The sequence below is a fragment of the Eumetopias jubatus genome, unplaced genomic scaffold, assembly GCF_037043125.1.
Source record: "Eumetopias jubatus isolate StellerSeaLion01/CBP00866 unplaced genomic scaffold, mEumJub1_p1.0 scaffold_15, whole genome shotgun sequence".
In the NCBI taxonomy this organism is placed as follows: Eukaryota; Metazoa; Chordata; class Mammalia; order Carnivora; family Otariidae; genus Eumetopias; species Eumetopias jubatus.
This window is the reverse complement of record NW_028274821.1, coordinates 94,499,490-94,520,947: the sequence shown is the minus strand read 5'-3', so window position 1 is coordinate 94,520,947 and position 21,458 is coordinate 94,499,490. Positions and strand designations below refer to the sequence as shown.

General features: G+C 64.4%; 5 protein-coding genes across 7 annotated transcripts; 1 reads left to right on the top strand and 4 right to left on the bottom strand.

Annotated features, from left to right (window-relative positions):
• Window positions 1–745: 745 nt before the first annotated feature.
• On the bottom strand, window positions 746–2,621 carry RNF224 (ring finger protein 224). Its single transcript, XM_088018840.1, is given in 5 exon segments — window positions 746–905; window positions 907–1,029; window positions 1,031–1,082; window positions 1,085–1,239; window positions 2,533–2,621. Coding segments are annotated over 5 exon segments (579 nt in total).
• Window positions 2,622–3,521: 900 nt separating this feature from the next.
• On the bottom strand, window positions 3,522–4,366 carry CYSRT1 (cysteine rich tail 1). The gene is made up of 2 exons (XM_028094634.2): window positions 4,257–4,366; window positions 3,522–3,952 (listed from the first exon to the last, which is right to left on the bottom strand). Exon 2 carries the CDS (start codon window positions 3,942–3,944, stop codon window positions 3,522–3,524), a length of 423 nt encoding a protein of 140 aa, XP_027950435.1. The 5' UTR covers window positions 3,945–3,952; window positions 4,257–4,366.
• A 3,826-nt stretch (window positions 4,367–8,192) lies between these two features.
• Window positions 8,193–8,990, top strand: RNF208 (ring finger protein 208). Its single transcript, XM_028094558.2, has one exon. The coding sequence runs from the start codon at window positions 8,193–8,195 to the stop codon at window positions 8,988–8,990; it is 798 nt and encodes a 265-aa protein (XP_027950359.1).
• A 1,467-nt stretch (window positions 8,991–10,457) lies between these two features.
• On the bottom strand, window positions 10,458–10,838 carry LOC148162477 (ring finger protein-like). Its single transcript, XM_088018774.1, has one exon. The coding sequence runs from the start codon at window positions 10,821–10,823 to the stop codon at window positions 10,458–10,460; it is 366 nt and encodes a 121-aa protein (XP_087874900.1). The 5' UTR covers window positions 10,824–10,838.
• A 1,214-nt stretch (window positions 10,839–12,052) lies between these two features.
• NDOR1 (NADPH dependent diflavin oxidoreductase 1) lies at window positions 12,053–21,419 on the bottom strand. Of its 3 annotated transcripts, none has more exons than XM_028094624.1 (14): window positions 21,194–21,419; window positions 20,764–20,841; window positions 16,216–16,313; window positions 15,217–15,315; window positions 15,034–15,135; window positions 14,747–14,956; window positions 14,358–14,479; window positions 14,028–14,248; window positions 13,821–13,928; window positions 13,509–13,623; window positions 13,227–13,373; window positions 13,028–13,146; window positions 12,858–12,952; window positions 12,053–12,774 (listed from the first exon to the last, which is right to left on the bottom strand). In XM_028094624.1, exons 1-14 carry the CDS (start codon window positions 21,326–21,328, stop codon window positions 12,630–12,632), a joined length of 1,794 nt encoding a protein of 597 aa, XP_027950425.1. In that variant the 5' UTR covers window positions 21,329–21,419; the 3' UTR covers window positions 12,053–12,629. The 3 variants fall into 3 exon arrangements, with proteins under 3 accessions (XP_027950425.1, XP_027950426.1, XP_027950427.1); XM_028094625.1 differs by having other exon boundaries at window positions 20,764–20,792; window positions 21,194–21,273; XM_028094626.1 differs by lacking the exon at window positions 12,053–12,774 and having other exon boundaries at window positions 12,872–12,955.
• Between the last annotated feature and the right edge of the window lie 39 nt (window positions 21,420–21,458).

Genomic DNA, 21,458 nt, shown 5'->3' with positions numbered 1-21,458 from the left:
AGGCCTCGTGGGGGAGCGGCTCCGCTGAGCTGTGCTGCCTCAGGCAGACCCCCACCCTCTCTGGGCCTAGAGCTAGCCCGGCCCAGGGCCCTCTCCTTGGACACCTGTCATAGCAGGGGCTTTGTGCCTGTAGGAGACCCTCCCGGGACGGTGCCCAACACATAGCTGACGCTCAGTGGGCTTTGTTGAATGAATGAACTTCACAGGGATGCTTTACAAGCCAAGGATGAAGGAGGTAGCTCTGTCTTTGCTCCGGCTCACACCTCTGGGACTTTTTATGGGGAAGGGGAGATGGGTTCCAGCATGAGCAGGCACAGACGTGGCCAGGCCCCGACCCTCTGGCCTGCAGCCAGAGACCCGTGGAGGCGTCTGAGCTGAGTCCGGGCCTGGGCTGGGCCTGCAGGTGACTCTTGACAGTCGCACCCTCTTCCTGCACACAGTCAGGCTAGCTTGAGGCCCAGGAATCCCAGCCAAGACAAGCAGGAGGTCACCCGCTTTCTCGCAGAGTCTCAGAGGACCAGGGGCACAGCCCCCAAGCTTAGGCTGTGATCTGGGGGAGTCCGTGTAGGGCAGCCCACAGGGTGCTCTGCCCCCGGGCTGTTCTGGGCTGGCTGTGCTGCAGTTGGAGGTTCCAAGGTAGGGACACGCTGTGGGCAGCCTCTCCCCTGCTGTGAGGGGCAGCAAGCAGCACTCAGACCTCGGGGCTGCTGGGGGCATACCAGCAGAGGCCCCTGCAGCACCTGGACTAGGGGAGTTGGGGCTGGGTGCCCAAGGTGGGACAGAGCCTGGCCAGCTGCTGAGCGATGGCAGTGCTGTCTCGGGGGCGCAGGGGCCCATCCCCCGCACGGGACGGCTCCCGCTCGGCCTTCACAGCCAGGAGGGCGGCCAGGTCGAGGTCCAGCATGCACCCCTCCGCGGGGTGTGGGTGTGCTCTCGTGGCACCATGGGCAGGGGACCCAGCACTGCCCATGGGCCGGAGTGTCCAGGCGCCGCACACACGCCTGGTTGAAGGTGTGGCCGCAGTAGAGGCGGCAGGTGTCCCGCGAGGCCGTAGGCTCAGTAGCAGGTGATGAAGTCACCCCACCGGGACCCAGCGGTGTCCCCTCCTCGGAGACCCGGGCACTCTCTGGCTGCTGCCCACCCTGCCCGCCTCTGAGACTGTCTTGTGTGGTTGGGCCCTGACCCCAGGAGTCTGTCCCAGAGGACAGGAGCCTGGGCCTCTGCAGAGGTTGGGTGGTGCTGCAGAGGGTGGTCGGTGGCCGGCTGGGCAGCAGCCCATCCGGCTGTTTTGTCCCTCTCCATGACCCTCCTGCCCAGCACCAGGCCCCCCCCCCATCTGCCTAAGCCCCAGGCCTCTCTTGCCTGCATCTGCTCTGCTGGGCAGCTATGCCCAGCCAGAGCATGTCCGGGGCTTGGGGGGGGGGGGCCAGGGCGCCCTGCGGCTCCCTCCTTGGGGCTCGCATTACTGGCCGAGCACGGACGAGTCAGCAGGGAGGCAGGTGGTGGCTGGAGGCAGGCGTGGGCTCCCGTTTCAGCCACAGAGTGCTTGCAAGTGGATCCACCAGCACCACCCACCCGTCAGGAGATAAGCCCACCACCCCCCACCCCCATGCCAGGACCCAGCTCCACTAGTCCGCCACCCAGGCCTGGCTTCACAGCTCACCATGGTCCCTCTCCCCACCTGGGCCACCAGACCCACCTCCACACCACCCCTACTCTCCTGCTCCCCCAACTTCACGCTAGGAAAGCCTTCTGGCCTTGACCTGGGGGATGCTTCTTCAACTCTCAGCTCAAGCATCACCCCTTCCAGGTAACCTGCCAGGACCCTCACTGGCTCAGAGCCCTGGGGTGTCCTGCTCTTCCGAAGCTCAGTCGCAGCGTATGTGTCCATGTTGATTTGTCCCAGCACCTTCCTCCTGCCTGGTCTGGGTCTGTCGTGCCCCCATTACAGGGCAGCAGCCAGCCCCGCAAGGTCCCGAGGCGGTGCTTAAGCACAGGCGTGGAGATCCCCACTCACACACTGTGGCTAGCCCTGGTCGCCCGCATTACAGGCCACCTCCCCCCTAGCACCTGCCTGGCTGTGGCCCCTGGGCCAGCACGGTGGCCGTGACTGCGGGCACAGCAGAATGGGGTGTGTCAAGAATGGTCAGGATGGGGATCAGGACCCTCACTGCTCAGCTGGGTGGAAGCCGAGAACCAGAGGGGCTCCTCCTCCGTCCCACCACCCCGATAGTCCGCAGCTTCCCTGACCGGTCCATCGGGTTTCTGCTGCTGGCCTGGGTGGGGTCATCCTCTGGTGGAGGCAGGCCATGGGGCCAGGGCCAGAAACCTGGCCCACCTGAGGGCCTGCACAGTCAGACCAATGACATAGCTACCCACACCCAGAGATAGGTCTTGCCTTGTGGACAGTCACCCTGGGTCAGAGGAGGGCTGGCACCAGGACCCGTCCATCCTGCAAGGCCAGCTCCGCTTCCTCCTCTGGCTGTCTCTGCCTGGCCCTGGAAACGTCAGAGTGCCCAGTGCGGGCCTTACCACTCGCTCCTTGCCCCAGCCTCCCCCAGCAGTGAGGCGATGCCAGCGTCAAGCAGCTTAGCTCCCCACACGTGCCCCCGGGCAGGCATGTTACGCTGCCTGGACAGATGGGAGATCTGTCCTCCGAGGAGCCTCGCCGGCCAGCTCCTTTCCTGTTCCCCTCACTCAGGAGGGCTAGGCCCTGGAGGCAGGACAGCAGATGAGCAGCATGGCTTGGGTGCCACACAGCAGATGTTGAGGAATTGGACATTTCATGAGGAACCAGAAAAACACCCCGGTGAGGTAGGGCAGTGACTCACGCATGGGCAGGGCCTGGTGCTGGCTGCCTGGGTTCCTACTCCCAGAAACTTGCCAGAGTCAGTCCCACCCGCCACGGTCCTGCCAGGGTGACCCTCCTCCTGGAGGCCTCTCTCAGGCTCCCCCCACCCTACCCCGGCTCCATGCATAGCATCCTCCTACCGACTGACCCACTGCCTGACCTGTCTCGCAGCCTTGGCCTCAGCCCTATGGAATGCAAGGCAGCTGGAACCCAGGGCTGGCTGGGCCAGGGCAGGGGACACACTCCCACCCCTCTGGTCCAGCCTCTGGACAGACCTGAGACCCGCAACATAGGGTGGCTTCCCCGCCCCTGAATGTCCCACAGAGGCCGAGGCCTGCGGTGTTGTGCAGCCCGGGACCCTCTTCCAGGGCGCAACAGTGAAGAGGAGCGACCAGAACAGAGCTCGCTCCGCTTTATTGCCTGGGCCATGGGCCTCGGGGGAGGTGGTGGAGGCTGTCCTCCAGGCCATCGCAGCCGGTGCCCGGGCCCGCGTGCAAGGGGCTGGAGCTGGGCGGTCGGCCTTCTCGGCAGGTAGGCGCTCCTGTGCAGGGTGCGAAGGGGCCAGTGCCCGTGCCAATGGGCCGGTGGCTGCCCCGAGGAGGAGGGCAGCACTGTGGCCGCCCAGGCCGCGGCGGGTCCTGCAGCAGCCCACGGCCTGGCAGGGGCTGGGCTAGAAGATGGTGCAGCAGCTGTGGCAGCGGCAAAAGCGAGGGCAGTGGCAGCAGGGACAGCAAGGGCAGCAGCAGCAGTGGTGGGCGATGTCGTCCCCACGCCCGATGGGCGGCCGGCCGGCGTAGGTCAGTGCTGCCGGGCGCTGCCCACTCCCGTGGGGGTTGCCGGGCTGCGGCCAGACCTGCTGGCCCTGGATCTGGGCAGCCCCCTTGGTCCCCTTGGCGCCTTTGCCCTCTGGGGCCTCCTCGGTGGGCTGCAGGAGCCGGGTGGGCTCTGAGGGGCAGGACCCCGCAGGCAGAGGCTGCGACCCCTGGGAAGAGGGAGCCACCTCCAGCTGCTGCCCCAGGTCGGGCCGCAGGTGAGCCCGGGGGATGCTGACTCGGGCATAGGGGTTCTTGACGACCGTCTCTTGTGGGTCCATGGCCCGGCCTGGCAGGGGCAGGCAGAGGAGACAATATGGGCTCAGGGGAGGAGAGAAGCTACAGCCCAAGAAAGCTACCCCGCCCCGTGGAAAAGCCAGGCTGTGGAGATGCCGCAGTGTAGCCGGCCTGTGTGTCAGCGTGCCCGTGCACGGGGGGGAGCTCAGTGTGAGGGCCAGTGTGTCCCAGCCGCCCTCCCCGCACGGCGGTGCCCTGTGATGGAGCTGCGAATGGGCCGGGAGGCTGGGGGAGGCAGCTGGGCTGTGCCCATGGTTGAGCCCCAGTGCAGGGAAGCCCCTCAGCCCAGGACCCACCTGAAGTGGTGATGGCAGCCGTCGACCCTCTCGTCCTGTGGGCCAGGTCCCAGTGCCTATGAGGTAAGTACCTGGCAGCTAGCTGCCTTTTCCCTCCTGGGGAGGGGCGGGGCCACGGGGTGGAGCTCAAAGATGGGGTTCCCAGGATCCCAGGAGGCCCCGGCTCATGCAGCACAGAAGTCACCCACCCTTCCTCCTCTGGTGGGTGGTGGCCCCTGCTGGGGCTCCAAGGGGCACTGACTGCCTGGGTGACTCAGCCTCCACACATCTGGGGCACGTCCTCGGCCCTCCAAAGGCCTGCAGCTCGCCAGGAAGGAGGGCAGCAGGTGAGCCTGCTGTCAGCCTCAGATCCCAGGCCATCACTCACACACCTCGAAGCCCCTGCTTTGAGGCAGAGGACAGAGGTCCTCACTTCAAGCCAAGCCTCTACCTGGCAGACAGAGACTAAGGTGTTTGAGAGCACAGCCTGCTTGGAGGTTTGCATTTTTTAACCAATAAAAAAGGTTTGAATTACACACCTTTGCTATAACTATTCTTAAAATTGGCGATGCACAGGGGCTTCATTGACAAGTGACTCTTCTGGCTCATTTTTTAAAAATATTTTACTTATTTATTTATTTATTTATTTAAGAGAGAGAGAGGGCGAGCAGGGGGAGGGGTAGAGGGAGAAGCAGGCTCCCCGCGGAGCAGGGAGCCCGATGTGGGGCTCGATCCCAGGCCCCTGGGACCATGACCTGAGCCGAAGGCAGACGCTCCACCGACTGAGCCACCCAGGTGTCCCTTCCGGCTCATTTCTGAAACTGCAGTTTCCCTCTCCTTGGTGGGCTCGCAGACCGCAAACTCCCCACCTCACCAGCGTCTCCATCCTTGGAACTCACACCTCCTCCCACCTTCATCTGTGAGGGGGCAGGTAGCACCTGCCCCACAGGGTCGCCTTGTTTTGTGGTGACAATGGATGTGAGCACTCGGGTCTGGGCCTGGCACTGGTGATCTTCCCCCAGAGCCATCTGGGCGGTAGGGTGGGGCCGGGACACGCACCCCCAGTCCTTGGTGCCCAAGGGAACCCCCAAGGAAGGGCGGGACCAAATCAGACGTGGCTCAGAGGCCGGGGTGACCGGGGTGGCCTGCATGAGGCCAGTCAGACCGGTCCGGGCACGAGTTCTACAGATGTGGCACCGGGTGAGGAGGGAAGTCCTCCCGGGGCCCGGGACTTCGCAGGTGTATGACAGATGTTCATTGCGCAGGCTCCAAGAGCCCCGCCCACTGCCCCTACAGACTCCGCCCCTTGCTGCGAGGCAGAGGCTGGCGCATGCGCGCAACAGGGGCGGCCGGCGAGAACTTTATTCCCCAGAAGCCTCCGCGCTCAAAGGTTTCTCTAAAGACCCGGTTCGGGGTCCGCTGGCCTTGGACGGTCCAAAACTCAGCCTGGGCGGCCCAGCTCTGACCCGCAGGGCTCCGGCTCCGGGGGCGTGGACTTGGGCGGGCTCGGGGAGGTGGGCCTGCACGGGGCGGGACCTCATGTCCAGGGGCGGGGCCTCAGGGCAAGGGGTGGGGCCTGGTGGCCGATGCCTCCTTGGGTGCGCGCCCAGCGGGTCGCTGGGAAGTTGAGCAAAACTGGAGAGGCTGGGTTCCTAGCCCTCCCCTGGCCGGGGCTCTCTCAGTTGCCCCACCTTCACGCCAGGGCCCATTAGGGCCTCGCTGCCCATCCTGCCGGGCACCTGCTCACCTGCACACCTCCCACACCCGCTCTCGCTAAATGGCTTTGGAAACTGATCCTGAGGTCGCACAGAGCTGCAAAGTACCCCTATGGCACACGTTCGCTCCTCCAGTCTGTTTTGCCCGCGTGGGCTTCCTCACCAGGAATAGGGACCTCTCTGGGCTCTGCTGCCCTGAAGGACCCCTGGGCAAGGCCTACAGCCAGGTGTGGTCAGGCCTGTCCAGAGGAGAGGGGCCTGTGGCCAGAAGACGCTGAGCCTGTCCAGGGTCAGGCACAGGGCCCGGTGCCGGTCGCAGGAATGCTAGCATGCCATGTAGGAGTGGGAGCAGGTCAGGGGGTGGCACTGCGGAGGCCCCCCACCCCGCAGCTGTGGTCCCCTGCCCAGTAGTTGTCAACATGTTCTCTGCCTTTTCTCTCAGCTGAGGGCTCCCCACAGGCAGAGGGTATATCCCAGGGAATCGAGGAAGCCTGGCTTGAGGAGGAAGCAGAAAGGAATGGGGCCTCTATGCTGGGTGGGGTCAGGTTAGCACACAAATATGTGACAGCAGGGCACGTGCTGACCTGGTGGGATGCCGGGAAGGGCCACCCCACCCTGGGTGCGTGTCCTCCGTGGGCTGCCCCGCTGGCCTGTCCAGGTGTCTGCCTGACCTGCACCCCTCACCCCACCCATCTGTCCAGCGTTCTTGCCCTTGGAGTCTTCTCCCAGCTACTGCCCCCCCTCTCCATCCTTGAGTATCTTGCTCACCCTCTACGGTCACCTCGTCCTCGTTGAGTCCGTCCGCCTTGAGCACAACCTGGGTGCACTTGTGAGCGGGAGGCATGCGCACTGGGGACAGAGTGGAAGGACAGGCAGAGACCCTGACTCTCTGGGGGGACACCTGGCGGTCTCCCGGTGGGGTCTGGGAGCCAGCTTTCCCGAGACCACCTCTCCACTCCTCTTGCCTTCCTCCCTCTGGTATTGTGAGGCCCCAGGCTTCGAAGAACAGGATTTCCCTTCTAGAACTGGAGGTGGGGATCCCTGACTAGGACCCAGGGTCGGCCAGGCAGGACTCGGGGTGCGGGGGTACTGGAAAGGGGCAGCGCGGGGGTCCTGGTCCACACGCGGCTCGCTGGGGCGGGCAACCCCGGGAGCCGGCGCCAGGCCCGCGGCGATGGAGGGGCGGCTGAGAGACTGGCCCCGCCCCGCGGACCCCGCGCGGGTCCCCAGACGGGGGGTGGCGCTGCGGGCGCGGGCGGGCGCCGCGCGCACTGCGGTCCCCGCGCCTCCGCCGCAGAGCGCGCCACGCTCCGCACGCACCTGCCGCCGCGCCGCGCTGCCCGGAGCCCCGCGCCCCGCGCCCCTGGGAGCCGCCGTGCCGCGCCATCGCCCGAGGTCGCCGCCGGAGCCGCGGGAGCCGCCGGGCCGAGGCGCGCGCGTCGCATCCGGGCCTGCCTTTGAGACAACCTCTGCGGCGGCGGCGCGCGGCCCGGGGACGCCAGGCTGGGGCAGGTGAGCTCGGGCGGGGCGGGACGGACGCGGGGTCGCGACTCGCCGCCCCTTCCCACCCGGGCAGGGCTTGGGCCGTGGGGGCGGGGGCTGGGGCGGAGGCTGGGTCCCGAGTCCAGCGAGGGTTAGGGTCAGAGGTCGGGCGCCCTGTCTTTTGTGCAGGGTGAGGGTGGGCCCGGGCGCTGCCCTCACGCTGTCTCTCACCTGCAGCTCGGGCCTGGTCCAGGCCTCTCTTCTGCTCCCGCCGCCGCCGAGCCCGCGGCCTGGGGCCTCCCGCAGCCAGGGCTCAGGCTAGCTGCCTTCCCTGGGCGCCCTGTCCTGGAGCCATGGGGCCCACCTAGCCCCTGCCTGCCCGGATGTCCCTGCTCAGGGACTGCTGACCTCGGCTGCAGGGGGAGCTCCCCCCACGCCCCCTCGCCAGCCTCAGCAGCCAGAGACCCTGGGTGAGCCTCTGGGCCAGACCTGCAGCCCAGGGCAGCCTTCCATACCCCCCTGCCCCCGCCTCCCTCCTCCTCCCCCGCCCCTTCCTCCTCCTCCTCCTAGGACTGGACCAGAGAAGCCACTGGGGGGGGCCCTGCCCCCCCAGCTCTCGCCGGCCGCCCCCAGGAGTCCTCGGGGCGGCCGGGGTCCCCACCAGGCCTGGCGGGACCAGGATGCTGCTCCCTCTCCTCCTCCCCGGCCTCACCCAACGCCCCCACCCACCCGAACACCCAGTCTAACTGGAGAGAGCCGGATGCCGGTTGACCCTGGGCCCGAGGTGGGCAGTGGCTGGCCAGGCCTCCTCATGTCCTGCCTGAAGGGCCCCCATGTCATCCTCAAGATGGAGGCCATGAAGATTGTTCACCCTGAGAAGTTCCCTGAGCTGCCGGCGGCTGCCCCTTGCTTCCCACCTGCACCGCGGCCCACCCCTGCTCTGGCACCCAAACGCGCCTGGCCCTCAGACACAGAGATCATCGTCAACCAGGCATGTGGGGGGGACATGCCTGCCTTGGATGGGGCACCCCGCACCCCTCCCTTGCCACGACGGCCCCGAAAGGGCAGTGTGGAGTTGGGCTTCCCCCGAGTGGCGCCAGCAGACGAGGTCATTGTGAATCAGTACGTGGTGCGGCCTGGCCCTGCCACCTCGGGGCCCCCCGCTACAGCGGCACCAGCTTCAGGTGAGCCCCTGGAGTGCCCCACCTGCGGGCACACGTACAACGTCACCCAGCGGCGGCCCCGAGTGCTGTCCTGCCTGCACTCCGTGTGTGAGCAGTGCCTGCAGATTCTCTATGAGTCCTGCCCTAAGTACAAGTTCATCTCCTGTCCCACCTGCCGCCGCGAGACTGTGCTCTTCACGGACTACGGCCTGGCTGCACTCGCCGTCAATACGTCCATTCTGAGCCGCCTGCCACCTGAGGCACTGACCGCCCCGTCCGGTGGCCAGTGGGGGGGTGAACCCGAGGGCAGCTGCTACCAGACCTTCCGGCAGTACTGTGGGGCCGCGTGCACCTGCCACGTGCGGAACCCGCTGTCCGCCTGCTCCATCATGTAGCACCCACCCGCTCACCACTGCCCGCCAGTCCTTGCTCGCCGCTTCTTCAGGGATCCGGCCCTGCCCTGACGCCCGTTGACCCCTCGCCCACCACAGCTTCTGGCCCCTACCCATGTGGCATTGTCGCTGCAGCCAACTCTGCCATTAAAACTCTTTGCCAAAGTTTGCACCTTGTTCCCTGGACTGAAGCCTGCTCTTGTGGCCTGTGCCCAGGGCTGCAGCCCAGACAGGGTCCAACCAGAGGTAGGCCCAGTGCCGCTTGGGGTCAGCCTGCTCTGCTTGCTGGGGCCAGGCTGGGCCAGGCACGGCACTCAGGAGGGCTGGGCCTGGTTGTGTGTATGTGTGTGCATGCGAATGCCCCACATATCTGTGCAGAGCCAGCCAGCCTCCTGTGTGTGGGCAAAGGGCGGACGTGTCCTCTGCACTGGCCACTGGAGGTGGGGGCAGCTGGATGGGGGACACCTCAGTCTCTCAGGCTCCTGGTACCCACCAGACCCTCTGAGGTCGTATGGGAATGGCCTCTGAGCCAGTCTGAGCCAGGGTCGAGACAAAGGCTGCCTGAGACCATGGTGGGGGAGGAGGACCCAGGGGCCTTCGATCTTGTACTCCACTACCTGGACTTGGGAAGGAAGCTTTGTGGTGGAGTGGGGAGAGGAGGCTTGGGGAGAGCCGCAGGGTGCCGAGGGAGGGGTAGAGACGTCGAGAACATGGGACGAGGTCTCGGTGGCAGCTGCTGTGTATTGAGAGCCGTTTCTTGGGCCAGGCACAGCACTCAGCATGTCACCCACCAACCCGTGAGGTCGTGCTGATTGTGTCTGTCTTTTAGATAAAGGTCCCAGGCTCAATGACAGGAGGTTACAGGGCACTCAGGGGCCTCGGGTCAGTGCTGCCCAGCCCCAAGGCCTAGTTGTTCGGGGACATGTGCTGGACACCGGGCCGCTGGGGCCACCCCCTTGGGTCCTGACCCAGTGAGTGAGGAAGCTGTCTGTGGCCTGAGCTGGCACAGCAAGGGCCCCTCCCCTCCGCTGCCCTGACCTTCAGGGAAGACACACTGGCCCTTCTCTGGAACATGACAAGGTGGGGACCCTGCAGCCCCTGCCCAGGGCCCCACCCTCACCAGGGAGTCAGCTCAATACCAGCCTTCTGGGTTCACTTTTGCGTCCGCTGTGTCCCTCTTGCAGACAGGCCGGGTGGGTCAGGGAGAGGGGGGTGAAGTCAGGCCACAGGCCTCCTCCAGCGCTGCCCACGGGCACCAGCAGTTAGCATCAGGCGGCAGGGTGGTTTGAAGTCTCTGGCTCCTGGGTAGGCCTGGCCCCAGACCCGGGTCTGGATTGAAGGCTAGTGCCCGGCTCCGTCTCAGGCTTTTCAGTTTGGTCATCAGGCCTCAGGGCCAGCCTGGGGCTCCTGGTCCGTCGGTGGCCAGGACTGAGGCCCGGTGGTGCCGGTGGCAGGTGTGATAGGCCCCGCTCAGTGGCCAGAGCGGTCCAGCAGCACGAAGAGCAGCCCCAGCAGCATGAGTGGTGTGAAGATGAGCAACAGGCCCAGGAGCTCAAGGGCCAGCAGGCCCAGCAGTGCTAGGCGGCGGGTGCAGGGCCCTCGCTCCCGCAAGGCCCAGAGCCGGGCACCCAGGCAGGGCGGGCAGGGTAGGAAGGGTAGGCAGCCCTGGCCGCCCACGGGCCCCGCCAGGAAGCGTAGCTGGTAGCGGTGTTCTAGGGAGGCCCAGGGCCCAGGGCCCCGGCGGGGAGGAGCAGGGGGGCTCGGGGCCCGTGGGCCCTGCGGCCCGTCTGCCTGCAGCAGCTCCTCCTGCAGCCGGCAGATCTCCCACTCAAGCATGGGTGTCTTCTGACGACACAATGGGCAGCACACCTGGCCCAGGTTGGCGCTGGGGGCTGTGCCCAGCAGCTGGTGCAAGCAGCCCACGCACAGGCCGTGGCCACAGTTCAGCAGGGCCAGGCGGTGCTCACTGGGCCCGTAGGGCTCTGTGCAGATGGGGCACTCCTCCTCCCGCCACTCCCCTGCCTGATCCCCAGCCACATCCTCCCTTGCTTGCCCAGCCCAGGGGCAGGCTGTGGCCGTGGCCCCGAGCAGGGGCTCACTGTCTAGAGCCCCAGCACCCTGGGCGTTCCTAAGAACCCTGCTGTCCAAGTCTTGCTCTGCCAGCGCTTGGCGCAGGGGGGCCAGGCACTCCGGGCCCAGAGAGGCTGAAGGCAGACCATTGAGTCCAGAGCTGAGGTCACAGGGGCCATGAGTGGGGGCCCTGGGGCAGGAGTTCGGATGCGTGGGCGGGGTCCCCAGGGTGGCGACCAGGGTGGTCGTGGCCGTGAAGGTCAGTGTGGCCCTCTGGGCACGGGCAGGGTCTGGCACTGACCTCGAAGCAGCGGCAGCCTGGTCCCCAGCGCCCAGCTCCTTGCCCCACCCTGGAAAGTCACGGTCGCTTGGGCCGGCTCCGGGCAGCTCTTGGGCCCACAGGTGCCGTCTCCACCGGATCTGACCCGACCCAGACGTGGCCACGGCCCTCCGCAGTGTTCGCAACTGACGGACGGAGGGACGGACTCCAAGTGGCAGCCTTGTGGGTAGGCCAGCCAGCCTGACTCCTCCTACAGGAATTCCCCTCGGGACCCTGAAGGCCCCTCCCAGGGGCGGGGACAACGGCTGCCCCGCCCCCCGCCTTCCCGCCCCCGCCGGGGGACTGCTACTCCCGGGCTGGGAAGGAATGGTCAGTGCGCGCCCTACCTTCCAGGGCCCGCTTAAGGCTGCCCCCTGCTCTTCAGAGCCAGGGCAGACCTTGTACAAAGTGGGCAAACAGCCGGCACACATCACAGTAGAATCAGACCCCTAAGTGTTGCAACAAAGATGGCTGAGCAATGGTGCAGTGCCCACCATGGACGGCTGTCCCCCTCCAGACCCGCTGTGGGCCACCCAGCCCCCGAGGCACCAAGAGCTGTCCCCCTCCAGACCCGCTGTGGGCCACCCAGCCCCCGAGGCACCAAGAGCTGTCCCCATCCAGACCCGCTGTGGGCCACCCAGCCCCCGAGGCACCGACAGTCACAAGGGAGAGCAGGTCAGAAGCAGCCACCCAGAACCCACAATTTATTACCGAGGCTTTCCAGGAGTGGGGCGGGGAAAGTCTGACTGGCTGGGGGGCCTCCTCCCACTGCTCTGGTCCTCACTGACTTCGAGCCCCGTGAGGCCCTGAGGCAGCACCGGGTGCTTTGTGGCAGAGGGTGACTGGGACCTGCTGTCCTCTAGGGCAAATGGGGGGGGGGGCATCTGGCACTCCCAGGGACCCTGCACCAGCTCAGAAGGCTCACTGGGGGCCCCTGCACCCCAGGTTCCTATGCTGTCTGGGGAGCCCCTGATGTCCATCAGGTTGCCCGCTCCTTCCTGAGGCACCGTCCCCACACAGGGTGATGCAGCCCAGGGACCACCCTGATCAGGACCCAAGTGGGGGCCAGTGGGGCAAGGCCAGCAGGAACCCTGGATGGGGGCAGGGTGGGGTGGTGGGTGGGCAGTGGTGTCGGGGCCGAGTATGGGACCCCAGGTGGACCGGAGCGAGGCTGTGCAGGGGACAGGGTGGGAGGTGATGGTGGCCCCCCAGAGGGCAGTGGCTAGAGTGGCCGAGGCCGGCAGGACGGCTCCTTAGGCCCACGTCTCACTCTGGAAACGCAGTGTCCGCTGGAGCCTGGCAAGGTAGGTAGCTGCATCAGGGGCCGAGAGTCCCCCCTGCTCCTGGAAGACCGATGTCAGGGCTTCTGCCACGTCTGCTGGCATGCACTTGGCGTTGCTGGAGGGACAGGCCAGGAGGGCTCAGTGTGGCTGGGACCCCTGAGGGCCAGCTCCCAACCCCACCCAGTGGCCCAGGCTCACCCTGCCAGGTAGAAGTAGGCACCCTGGCGGTCCAGCAGCTCCCACACCAGCGGCCCGAGCTCTCGGAGCCGATGCTGCACGTACACCTTCCGCTCCTACTGGGAGGTGGCAGGGGCTGGGGAGGTGAGTCTGCATCCTGGCCCCTTCCCCTCCCCTCCCAGCACACCCACCTGTTCCCGGGAGAAGGCCGTGAAGAGTGTCAGGCAGCCCCTCCCCTCCAGCTCCATCCACTCAGCCTCCCAGTAGAAGTCCTGGTCGCGCAAGCGGCAGCCAAAGAACAAAACGTTTCCTGGGGGAACACACAGTGGCCTCGAGGCTTGGCCCAGTCCAGCCCCAGCTGCCGCCCTGCCTAAGATCCCATGTGCTCACCGCTCTGACCCTGGGCCACGCGCTCCTGGACAGCTGCTCGGAAAGGGGCCACGCCAGTGCCAGGGCCCACCATGATTACAGGTGTGCCTGGTGTCTGTGGGAAGGTCAGGCCCCCAGGCCGCACCCACAGTGGCACCTGGACAGGTCCTATGGCAGGAGAGAGGAGGCATGAAGAGGCTCCGAGGACCAGGGCCCTAGCCCAGGACTGGCCGTGGTGCACAGGGGAGCACAGAGGCCCTGGGCCCAGTCCTCTACGCCCACCCTCCGGAAAGCAGGGGCCACCTTGCCCAGGATCCAGCGACGCCAGCCAGGAGGAGCAGAGGCCCCGGCGGGGCTCCTTGAGGCGGGTCTGGTACTGCACCACAGCCACGAGAATCTGCAGCCTCGAGGGGTGAGCCTGGGGGATGCGTGGTGGGTGCCCTGATCCACTGCTGTCCCTGCCTGCCACCCTGGCTTCAGGCTGCACCCACTTCACCCAGGGCTGGTCCCAGACGTAGGGTAGATGTGGAGGGTCGGGGTGACCCCCCAACCTATATGCCTGTATGTGGCATGGCCCAGCGTCCCCGCCCTGGGCTCTGCCCCACAGGCCCTCACCAGCAGAGAGGAGGCGATGGAGAAGGCCCGTGGACGGATCGGGGGGATGAGGTCCAAGAGGTAGTCTGCGGGGATGGCTCCAGCCGTGTGCGGGAAGTCACACAGTACCTGGGTAGAGACAGCCTCACGTGGGCTTTGGCCAGCATGGCCACGCGTGCCTGTGGCTCAGAGCCCCGGGCCTGCCCGCCTGCCCACACCTGCTCACACCTCCAGGATGGTCCTGCGAGGCCGGTTGCAGTAGGAGTACAGCTCTTCCTGACCTTGGGGGGAACTGAAGTGCAGCAGCTTCTCCCGCTCCAGCTCATGGGGAGAGAGACAGGCCAGGAGCTCAAAGAAGGAACGGCGGGGCACACTGGCAATGTCCAGGTAGTGGGACACAAGGTGCCTCACGGAGCAGGGCTGGGGCAGCCGCGCCGGGCAGGGCACACCTGCAGTGGGGGGCAGGACACGGGGCAGGGCTGAGTACGCCAGCAGACCCCCGCGGGGGGCGGAGAACGGGTGGCCACGGCCGGGCCTCCCCTGGCCCCTGGCGCTCACCTGGCTCCCGGGGCAGCAGGGTGAAGTTCTGGTCTGGGTCCAGGCCCAGCACCTGGCAGAACCGCTGGGTGTGGCTGGCCGCGTTCTCAGGCTGGATCAGCACCACGTCGCCAGCTGCAAAGCTGTGTGGGAAAGCCGCAGGGAAGAGTGAGGGGGTGTGGGCAGGGCACCGGGGGTACAGGGGAGGGTGCTAGGGGATGGAAGCGAGAGTCTAGGGAGGGCTGGGGTGAGGGGTCCTCGGATAGAAGTGTCTCCCTGCCGCCTGGCCCGCACCCCTCCACCCTGCTGAGTGCCTGCTCTCCAGGTTTGGGAGCGGACCTTCTGCACCCCCAGCCACGGCCCCCCAGCCACGGCCCCCCACTGCCCGCCGGGTGTCTCAGGCCCCTCACCTGAGCCCAGAGCCTGTGATGTCGAACTCCATCAGCCGAACGTCCTGGAAGTGCGAGGGGCCGGTGACTCTCTGGTTGGTGACCATGGGTGCCAGGAAGGGCTGCTGCTCGGATGGGGGACCTTGAGGCTCTGTGCCAGCCACGCGCTGCCCCTCAGAGCACACCCTGGGGGCCCCCGGGAGGAAGTGCAGCGTGAACTTGGAGGGCAAACTGTGGAGAGGGACATGCCGGTCAGGCCGCCAGCAGGGCCTCTGGCCGCTCCGCCGCACCTGTCGGCCCACACTCACGGGACTCCGGCGGGGATCGTGCCAAGGTCAAGGGGCACGGGGTACAGCCCCAGCACCTTCCCCCATAGATCGGGCAGCCAAGGGTCGATGGCAGCATCAGGCCTGGAGAGAGAGCGTGTGCAGGCTAGTCTGAGGGGCCCCTGCTCCCAGGCCCTGCAGGGCAGCGCTCCCCACTCCACTCACCCCAGCTCATGCTGGTCATCGCCCAGGCACACGGGCAGGAGGGCGCGGCCCCCAAGCTGCAGCAGCCGACGGTATAGCTTCTTGGCCACAAAATTGAACCTTTGGAGGGAGAGTGAGGCTCGGGCAGGCTCCAGCCCCAGGGCCGCAGGGTGGCGAAGGGGAAGCAGCCCCAAACGAGCCCACAGCGCCTCGCAGGGAACGCTGTCAGTAGGAGGGGCTCCCCACCCCCAGCCCCCTCGTGCCTGTGTTTGCGCCACCGCACACAAGTGTCTACGGGAGGCACAGAACAAAACCCCCAGCAGGGGAGTGTCACACCGCTGCTGTCCCAGCCCCCCTCCGGCTGCACCTGGCTTTGGAGGCGGCAGCACCCAGCGGGCCCTCCCTCAGCCCCTGCGCACACGGTTGGGGGTTTCCACGATTCAGTGACCTGACAACTCGCATACCCTTAAATGCAAAGCCCTCGGTGCTGCTTTAAGAAGGAAAGGTAACATACCCTTAGCTTAGGACATACATGTGTCCTGAAGATCTAAGAGGTGGTCACTCCACCATACCCAGGGAAACAGTGGCCTTGGGGGTGGCTCCCAGGGGCTGGGGGCCTTTTGGGCCCCTCGCTTATCCCCACTGCACCGTTCTCTCTTCTCTTTGTACACCCAAATATCTCCCGACTACGTGCTTTCCTAAGAGTGCGAAGAGTCGGTAGGCCTTTGCTGCTCTGGGTCCCATGTCCACTTAGGATGCTGGCCAGGTCCAGACATCACCCCCTGCCCTAGAAGACATCCCCACTTTGCTGCCCTGCCAGGCTCCGGTCTGTTCCCTGCGCACCCTTCAAAACCCCGCTGCTCCCCGGTGGTCCCTGCAGAAGCAGGACGCACAGCCTGGTCCCAGCCCGAGGTCCAGCGGGAGCCCTGGGGGCCGAGTCAACCGTCCCTCTACAGGACGCTTTGTGCTCAACCCCGAGGACAGTCCCCGTGGGCCAGCAGCCCTCCCGCCCCTACTCACTTGGCATACGAGGAGTCGCCGAGGCCCAGGACGGCAAAGTCCATCTGACAGAGGGAGGTCGGTGGCAGATTCTTCCGGAATATGAACCTCCAGAAGTTCTACAGCCAGAAGAAGCCAAGTTAGAGGTCCTGCTCTAGACCACCGGGGTCCCAGGGTAGGGTAGGGAGGAGCTGCATGCTGGACCCACCCTGCTCCTCTAGACCTTTGTTACTAAAACAAGACCGGTTTTTATTCTATCAGGATGGCAAAAATAAATAAATAAATAAATAATTGGGAAAAGGCAGAAAATCATAAAAAAGAAAGTTGCCCAGGGGGCGCCTGGGTGGCTCAGTAGGTTGAACCTCTGATTCTTGGTTTCAGCTCAGGTCTTGATCTCAGGGTTGTGGGATTGAGCCGCATGCCGGGCACCACGCTGCTCAAGATTCTCTCCCCTCCCTCTCTGAAATAAGTAAATCTTAAAACAAAACAAAACAAAACAAAAAGCAGAGAAAGAAAGCAAGCATGCTGCCCCAGAGCCACCACCAGAAGGTGGAGCTTCACCCCATCCTGGGCAGAGGACTCGGAGAGAAGGCTGCTGGGGTCCAAAGCAGGGAGGCCACGGCTGCTGCCTGCCCCCCAGGTCTCCCCAAGGTGGGGGAAGCCCCTGCTTCTGCTCGGGTCTCCCCTGGCCACGGCTACGCCTCTGTGCCAAGAGTCCTGCGTCCCGAAGGCCCCTCCACCCCCAGCTCTGAACCCCAGGCGGCCACAGGCACCCCTGCAGCCCCCAGGGGTCTTAGTCCCACCCGCTCAGTGGAAGGTGAAGTTTCTCTCCCTTGGGAGCCCCCTCCGGGCCCCAAGCCCCCATCAGCGTGCTTGGTACTCAGTGCTGCCCCCGCGGCTTCCCACCTAACTCACTGTGCAGGCTGAGGACCCAGAGCTGTGCCCTTCCCCAGGGCACGCTCATCCCCACTGTCTGGCCATCCCAGACCCCCAAGGTCACAGCCCGGTGCCTCTCCTTCCCACCGGGGGGCCCTCACGGTCCTGGGCCTCTGTCCCAGCCTCCAGGGGCACTTTGCCAACACAGATCACCTTCAGCCCGTAGCGGCCTGAGCCCTGGTGACACCTACTTCTGTGTGTGGTCCAGGACTTGAGCTGCACTCCACCTCCCTTCTGCTTCTTAGCTCTAGAGACAGACGCCCCCCGGGGTGGAGGGACCCTGGCCCTGTCCAGGCACAGCTCTGCCCACTGGCCCTGGGCCACCCCTGGCCTCCCCAAGGACTGTGCTGCATCAGCCCCTGCTGGGGACTACACCCACTCTGCCTCCGGGGACCTCTCCTGTGCGCTCCTCCTTAGAGACCGGTTTCCTGAAGCCTGCAGAGAACGTCCTTCAGGTGCTTGCTGAGAAGAAGCCCAGTGAACGTACACTTCTCACAGCTCTGCATCTGAGCATGCCCGGGCCCTCCCTTCACAAGGACCGGCAGGTTAGCGGGGAACACTGCCACGGGAAATCCTCTTTCCGAAGAGCCCGAGGCCCTGCTCCAAGCTGGTCCAGCTGGGCCACGGGGGCCGAGAAGCCAGTGTCCTCCCGTGTCCTGCTGTCTGTCCCCAGGAACTGCAACCACCACGACGTGGCGGGGGCCTTTCCATCCAGGTGGGCCCTTCCCAGGCGCGGGCGGGCTCTCTCCGTTCTGGGACATCGTGTGACTCTCTGGTCAGTCTCTTCCCACTCTGTGGTTCGCCTTCTGAGGCTACTGGAATGACCTTAGGGTTTTGATTTGTGTCCTAGCTCATTTTTTGTTACACATTCCAGTAGAATGTCTCAACTTCACTCTCTGATCTTTTCAAGTTTTCCTGACATCGTTTTCAAGAGCATTTCCTCTGTTTACAGGTTCGTCCTGTTTCATGTGCTCTCGTCTCGCGGGTGCCGGGCTCTGGAGGGTCTGCCCGTCTCTGCTCCTCCAGGTTACGCCTGCGCTTGTCTTGGTCTCTTTCAGTGGCGCCCTTCCCTGAGGCTGTGGTGGTTCTTCACGGTTCCCTTGGACTTCAGAAGCTGACAGAAAACCGTGAGTTTGGGCCTGTCACCCAGTGTGGGTTTCCCGGCCAGGATCCTGCTGGGTCTTCTGCTGTGGTTACTCACTCTCCTGCCAGAGGGCTCCCCCTGTCCGCTGCCTGGGAGCCCGGGCCTGACCTCAGGGTTCTGAGAACCGAGGCAAGGCAGCCAGCATTTAGTACACAGCTGGTCACTAAGCCAGGTCTTCAGCAGGACCCATGCCCCCTCCTCCGTGTCCCTGGGCCCTCAGTCCGCAGCCTCTCCAAGGAGCCTCCAGGCCCCGCTGTGGTTGCGGAGGGCTCTCTCCTGTCCACGTCCATGGTGGGGTCTATGCCTGCCATCTTCCTTGTCCACCCTCATTCAGGGATGACCAGCACCTCCTCCGTGCTGCTGGTGTCTGATATCCCGTCTGTACCCCAGCCGACCTCCTCCAAGTCTTTGTCTCCCCTCCCCTCCCTTGCCCTGTGCCCTGGGTATCCACCCTTCACCTCCTGCTTCTGACTCCCAGGTTTGCCTTCTCTTCTGCCCCTCTTCCTGTCTGAGGAGACCCCCTCGATCGTGCTGGGGTCTCAGCCCCAGGTCTCCTATGTCATCCCCGTGTGACCTTGTTCTTCAATCTTAAGCCTCTTTCTCCCCCAGACTCCCCACTCCCAGCATTTAACAGGTCTCTCTCATCTTTTTTTTTAAGGATTTTATTTATTTGAGAGTGAGCAAGCAAGCAAGAGAGCACAAGCTGTGGGGGCGAGGCATGAAGGAGAAGCAGGCTCCTTGCTGAGCAGGGAGCCCGATGCAGGGCTCCACCCCAGGACTCGGATCATGACCTGAGCCGGAGGCAGACGCTTAACCGACTGAGCCACCCAGGCGCCCCATCTCGCTCATCTTATTAACACCTTCTTTCCAACCCCTTCGCCCCAATCACAGCCAGAATCATTTGTTTGTTTCCTGTAGGCTCCACGTTGGGCGTGGAGTTTAAACTCATGACCCTGAGATCACAAGCTGAGCTGCGATCAAGAGTCAGACACCCAACCGACTGAGCCACCCAGGCGCCCCTTTTGTTTCACGTAGAGACATTCTTAAGATTCTCTCCACTCACTTGGTTCTCGACCCCGTGGCTCACTTCTCTCCCTGCGAGTCACTGAAACTGCTCTCCCCAAAGTCACCAGCAGGCCCTTTGCTGATAAACCAATGCTGCTCAGGCCTTATCTCACTTCTGTGCAGCTTTGAGTGCTGGAAACCTTCCTCTCAGAAGTCACCTCTGTGCCCTTGACCTTGGATTTGGGACACTCCCTTTTTGCTGCTGGGGCCACTTTCCTGACCCTCACAGGCTTTCCTCCACCTCTCATGCCCTTGGTTTTCAGGGCAATCTGTCCCAGGAGAGAGGGAGAGCTTCCTTTCTCATGCCTCATCCAGGATACTTGCTAGAGCCCCACACCAACCTCGCACCTCGACCTGAATGACTCCTAGCACTTGACCTCCCTGGTCTCTACCTCTGTGCCTGGAACTACCAGCCATTCTGGTCCCCGAGCCCGAATCCCTGTTTGATTCCGTGTCCTCTCGATTCTACCCTGACATCTCCGGAGTGTGTCTATTTTTCTCTACTGCCTGCCACCCTCCTGGTCCAGGCCGCCAGTCTCGCCTGCACTGTGCATACTCTGGAGCTGTTCTTGCTCTGCTATAGCCCATCCCCCCTCTTGACAAGTGGCAGTTTTGCTAGAGTACCAATGTGACTGTGTCACCCAGTGGACTCCACAGCCCTTCACTTCAAGTCCTTCCACCTTACTGTGGCTGCTGGGCTCCTTGGGGTCAGGTCCAGCTTCCTGCCTCTCTTCTCCCCTCCCACCCTGATGCTCTCCTTGGCTCTGTCCTACTGAACTGCTTTCACTCTTCCCACTCTACCCTCTGCACAGGCTTCTTCCTCTTGCCTGGCCAGCCCCCACTTATCCTCAGGACTTAGCCCACACACCTTTCTTCTCGAGAGCTCTCCCTGAGCCCCTAGGTTGGGCTAGATAGCTTTTATGAATGCCCCCATGACATCTGGTACTTTCCCTGGCAGTATGTATCTCCTAGTATTGTAACTGCCTGTGAAAGTTGTTGCTTGTGCTATAATGTGAGCTCCGTGAGGACAGAAATAGGTTCATGGCTGGATTCCCAGCACTAGATCATGCTTGGAATGTTCACAAAGAATTGAAGAATGTTCTGGGAAGGTCCACCAGTTCTGAAATACACACATAGACCCAGACTTGATTCATATACAGCCCCAGAGAAAATATTACAGGTTAAAATGGAGAACAAGGCTATTTGGTGGCCTGTGAAGAGTTTATTAGGGAGGACAGCCGGAGCCAGAGCCCCCAGCTCCATCCGAAGATACCCTTCCCAATCCATAGCTCACGGGCAGCGGTAGGTATAGGAGGGCAAGTGTTTATTGTGCTTCTGGGACTCTCCAGGCAAAGAAAACAGAGTGAGGGTCCAGGGCAGTGATCTGAGCTCCTGAGCAAAGAAAGCCTTCAGGTCGGCCTTACCTTCATGTTGTCAGGGGGATCTCCTTGGCCTGTAGTTGCACAAACAAATATCACCAGGGTCTCATTAATCAGATTCACCTCAACAAAAAGACACACGTGTTAAGACCTCGGGCTGTAATGACTAGGCATCCTCTCGGCAGCCTGGCGCCCTCTCCCTCGCTCACGGTGGTAGGACACCACCTCAGTGAGCGCCCGCGAACGGCCGGCCGGCCCTTTTTCTCTTTCGGGTTCCACCCTCCCACCTTGCCTGCTCCCTCCCTCCATGCGCTGAGCCAAGCCACTGTCCCCAGGTTCTCCCGCCCCCTAAACCCGCCGTAAATGAAGGGCCTGCTGTCAGACAAAATGCGGCGCCCTGCGGTCGAGGGCTCGGAGGGGGGCTGGCGCCCCAGGCCTGCTCGGCCTCCCCGCCGAGGCCCTAGGGCGCCCTCACCACTGAGTAAGAGTCCAGGGCCTGCACCCGGCAGTCGAGCCGCCGGCGCCGAGCCTCGCGGCCCAGCCTCTCCGACACATCCTGAGCCGTGCCTGTCTGGCTGCCGAAGAGCACCAGAAGGCCCGGGCTCGGCATCGGGACGACCGGGAGACGCCCGCACCCAGGCACCGGGCCTGCTAACAGCTCCTACGAGCCTGGGCGGCCCAGACCCGCTTGGACTTCCGACTTCCGGTGGTGGCCGGAAGTGACGCCTTCAGGCCGCGCC